Source organism: Sitodiplosis mosellana, unplaced genomic scaffold, assembly GCF_009176505.1.
Source record: "Sitodiplosis mosellana isolate CC-2019 unplaced genomic scaffold, AAFC_SMos_1.0 Smas_scaffold_5149, whole genome shotgun sequence".
Taxonomy (NCBI): domain Eukaryota; kingdom Metazoa; phylum Arthropoda; class Insecta; order Diptera; family Cecidomyiidae; genus Sitodiplosis; species Sitodiplosis mosellana.
The window spans coordinates 1-4,123 of NW_022600391.1; the positions used below are offsets into that span (position 1 = coordinate 1).

Genomic DNA, 4,123 nt, shown 5'->3' on the forward strand with positions numbered 1-4,123 from the left:
CTATCGAATAGACTTCCATGCCGCTTGGAACACGGTAATCCGTGCCCACTTGCTTGGAAATGATTTCAACTTGAGCCTCAACCTGCATCGGTGTTAGCAGCTCATGGCTTATGTGATTACGTTTTGAATTTGCAACTGCATTGAAAATTGCCGTTTGTTGGTGCTCGAACTCAGAAATAACCAATGTCAGATATGACAAAAAACTCTGGACTTTAGATTCTATTTCGAGTGCATTTGTTTTGTTGATTATTGTGTTTGTAAATTCACCAATTGTCGCCATGTGTCTTTGGTGTTCCGCCTCTTCGTGCTTGATGAAATTCAATGTAGAATCAAAGATTGACGTGTGATTTTTGAGTAACGCGAGCACATGATCTTCATTTTTGTGGATTAACGACATATCTTCAGCGTAATGTTCCTCGAATTTAGAACCGAGTGTTCCAAATAAATCACCAAAAACGTCACCAACGAAGTGCAGAGTGGGAATTGCACGTTTTGCTCTTTTGTTGTCGAAGATGAGTGAATTTTTTGCTTCCAGAAATTTTATTTTTGAGTTCAGATGAGCTATTACATTTCTGCAGCCACTATTCAATGGTGCTTTTCGATAACAAATTTCCTTGACCGTTGTAAGATTTGTGCGTATTGAGTTAAATTCAGACTGGAATTTATTCAAATTCAAGTGGACAAGAACGTTCCAATCTTTGTAAGTCATGGACACATCGTGCGATTTCTCAAAATAAAAACCAGGCGCGGAATCGAAATGAGTCACAGCAAACGGTTGTGATGACAGTGGGCTTTGGTGTGAACAAGTAACAAACACAGCCAAAATAGCAGTGATTATTGGTAAAATGTTCGAACCAATTTTCGTTTTACGACGATAAATCCGCGTGATGTTTGCTTTTACATTAGTTGTTACATCAACCGTGGTGTCTTCTTCTTTTGGAAATGCACATAATTTAGCTAGTGGTCGTTTCGTGATTCCACCATTGGTTTTTAGTGAAACCACTCTTGTCAATCCGTCATCGCCTGGGTGTGTTTTTATCACTCGGCCCATTTGCCACTGAGTCGGTGGTAAATTTTCATCGCGAATTAATACCAGATCATCCAATTCTGGAGCGTTTTTCTCTTTGTACCACTTCGTTCTTGTTTGTAACTAGTTCAAATATTCGGACTGCCAGCGTTTCCAGAAGTATTGCATTAATTGTTGGACTCTTTGCCATCTGTTAAGCCAGGTCGCTTTGGCTTCAATATGACATTCTTCTGGAGGTGAAATTAAAGATTGGCCAACGAGAAAATGAGCCGGCGTGAGCGCCATCAGATCGTTCGGATCGGATGAAAGTGGGCAAAGTGGTCGTGAATTAACACATGCCTCAATTTGCGCCAATAACGTTCTTAACTCCTCAAACGTAAGTTTGTTATCAGCAATTGTTCGCTTCAAATGTAATTTGACGGATTTAACAGCTGATTCTGCTAAACCATTCATATGAGGAGCACCCGGAGGCGAGAAATGCCATTTCGTGCCGCTTTTTGCCAACTCTTTGCAAACCGCCTCGTCGTATTTGTCCTCAAGATCATTCATATTTTCGCACAAGATTTTATTTGATTTAACAAAGTTTGTACCGTTGTCGCTGTAAAGATTTTTCACTATACCACGTCTAGAGACAAAGCGACGTTACGCGGCAATAAATGCTTCAGCAGTCATGTCCGTGACTACTTCGACATGAATCGCCTTCGTTGACATGCATACAAAGATAGCAATGTATGCCTTCTTTGTTTTGTACGCACGACCGTTCATCAATTTGACTTGAATCGCACCAGTGTAATCGACAGCTGTGTTAATGAATGGTTTTTCGGAAATATTTACACGTTTTTCTGGCAAGTCAGCCATAAATTGATGCATTGTTTTTGGTGCGGCTTTAAAACAATCAACACACTTGTGGATTATCGCTTTGATTGTGCGTTGGCTATTTAGCACCCAGAATTTTTGTCGCAATACTGCTTCAGTTAGCTTAGGTGCACCATGTAAACAGTTCAAGTGTACGTTTTTTATTATTAATGCTGTTACAGCATGTTTCGATGGCAATAGCATTTGATGTATCGCTTCGTAGGGTAGGTCAGCGTTTTTCAAGCGACCGCCAACTCGCAATACTTGTTTGCTGTCCAAAAATGGTGACAGTTTCAACAATGCGCTAGTATTTTTGAGTTCACCTTTTGTGCATAACATTTTGATTTCCTCGGCGAAACTTTCTTGTTGCACATTTTTTATAATTGCCGCTTCAGCATATTCGAGCTCGTCAGCAGTTAATATGCCAGTGCGTTTGTTTTTATTTTTGGGTTTGCTATTGAACGAGAAACGTTGACAAAGAGCAATTACTCGTTTCAATTTTTCATATGTTGATGACTCGGGCAGCGTAAATTTTTCTTTTTCATCCAATTTGGACACATTAACAGCAGCCTCGAGAACTGGCAATTCGAGTTTTGGTTTATATCGCGGTGGTTCCAGAGCCGCATTCACAAGAAAACTCGGACCGTTCCACCACAATGAGTGTGTGCTTAATTCCGCAGGTGAGATTCCACGCGATGCACAATCAGCCGCATTGTCCTCGGAACGTACATGTGACCACCAATCTTTTTCAACGAGCTTATTGATTTTTGCAATTCTTGACCCAATAAATGTTTTATATCTCTTTGGATTGGCGTGGATCCAATCGAGAACGATTCTCGAATCGGACCACAAGCAGATTCGACTGAAGTTGATGTCCAAAATTTTAATCATTTTTTCCGTCATTTGTGCCAAGAGTAGTGCACCACAAAGTTCAAGACGCGGAATTGTAACATTTTCATTGTTTTTGTCTTCTTTTATTGGAGATACACGGGCATTTGCAACCAACAAATGCGCTGTGTACCGTGTACGATTGACAATATAAATTGCCGCTGCATATCCGGCCTCGGCTGCATCGGAAAATCCATGCATTTCGATGGTGTCTGACCGACTACAATTCACCCAGCGTGGAATTCGCAAATCGGCGATGAATTTTATTTCTGCTTTAACTTTTTGCCACTCGTCAACAAACTCTTGTGGAATGCTATCGTCCCACTCGATTTTGCTTTCGTGACGCCATATTTTTTGCAAGATTTGTTTGCCCATGATCACCACTGGGCAAATATAGCCCAACGTGTCATAGAGCGAGGCAATTTCAGACGTGAGCTGTCGTTTAGTGCGAGGTACAGCATCCAAATCTAACGATACGTTGATTGCGAGCTCGTCGGTGTCTGTCGACCAACAAATACCAAGCGTTTTCGTTATACCGTTAATGGAATTTATTTCCCGCTCTTCTTTCGGAATACGATTCAATAATTCATATGAATTGCTGGACCACTTTCGCAGACGAAATTGACCAGATTTCATTAAATCGGTCAATTGCTCGGATAGCATTGCTGCTTCTTCGACGCTGTCTGCGCCGGATAACACATCATCCATGTAGCAGTCCTCCCTTAGTACAGGAGACGCTATTGGAAATTCATTAGAACCGTCGATCGAGAGTTGCTTTAATGTGCGTGTTGCCAAAAATGGTGCAACTGCAGTACCGTATGTTACGGTGCTGAGTTCAAATTCTTTGATTGGTTGATCCGGTGATTCTCTCCACAAAATTCTTTGAAGGTGAGTTTGAGATTCATCGACGCGAATTTGTCTGTACATTTTTTCTACGTCGGCCGTGAAGGCAATTTTATGGCGACGCCAACGGAGAATTATTGTGGTCAGATCATTTTGATCAATGGCACCAATTGGAAATTGATCGTTTTAACTTTTCTTATTTGACGTTTTTTGAGATGCGTTAAAGACTACTCTCAATTTTGTAGTAGTACTATCCTTGAACACACAATGGTGTGGTAAGTAATGGGCGTCTGGGTGATAATGTACTACCTCACGCATGTGACCGGAAATAATATATTCGTTCATAAAATCGCAATATTGGATTTTCAATTCTGTATTATTTATACAACGGCGTTCGAAAGAGAACAATGACGCAAGTGCAGCTCTTCTCGAGTCTCCAAGATCAGGTTTTTCCGAACCCCCTTTGAATGGTAGCATAACCACATAGCGTCCATCTTCATCGCGTTTGTG

The 4,123-nt window shown here is 41.1% G+C and overlaps 2 protein-coding genes across 2 annotated transcripts; both read right to left on the reverse strand.

Moving 5' to 3' along the window:
* Positions 1-1,150: 1,150 nt before the first annotated feature.
* Positions 1,151-1,576, reverse strand: LOC129572516 (uncharacterized). The gene has a single exon (XM_055452480.1). It carries the CDS (start codon positions 1,574-1,576, stop codon positions 1,151-1,153), a length of 426 nt encoding a protein of 141 aa, XP_055308455.1.
* A 93-nt stretch (positions 1,577-1,669) lies between these two features.
* LOC129572515 (uncharacterized) lies at positions 1,670-3,697 on the reverse strand. The gene has a single exon (XM_055452479.1). The coding sequence runs from the start codon at positions 3,695-3,697 to the stop codon at positions 1,670-1,672; it is 2,028 nt and encodes a 675-aa protein (XP_055308454.1).
* Positions 3,698-4,123: the final 426 nt, after the last annotated feature.

What these genes read in the sequence shown, in the direction of transcription:
- LOC129572516 (XM_055452480.1), bottom strand. Translation starts at nt 1,576, where the DNA reads ATGAATGATCTTGAGGACAAATACGACGAGGCGGTTTGCAAAGAGTTG.
- LOC129572515 (XM_055452479.1), bottom strand. Translation starts at nt 3,697, where the DNA reads ATGTACAGACAAATTCGCGTCGATGAATCTCAAACTCACCTTCAAAGA.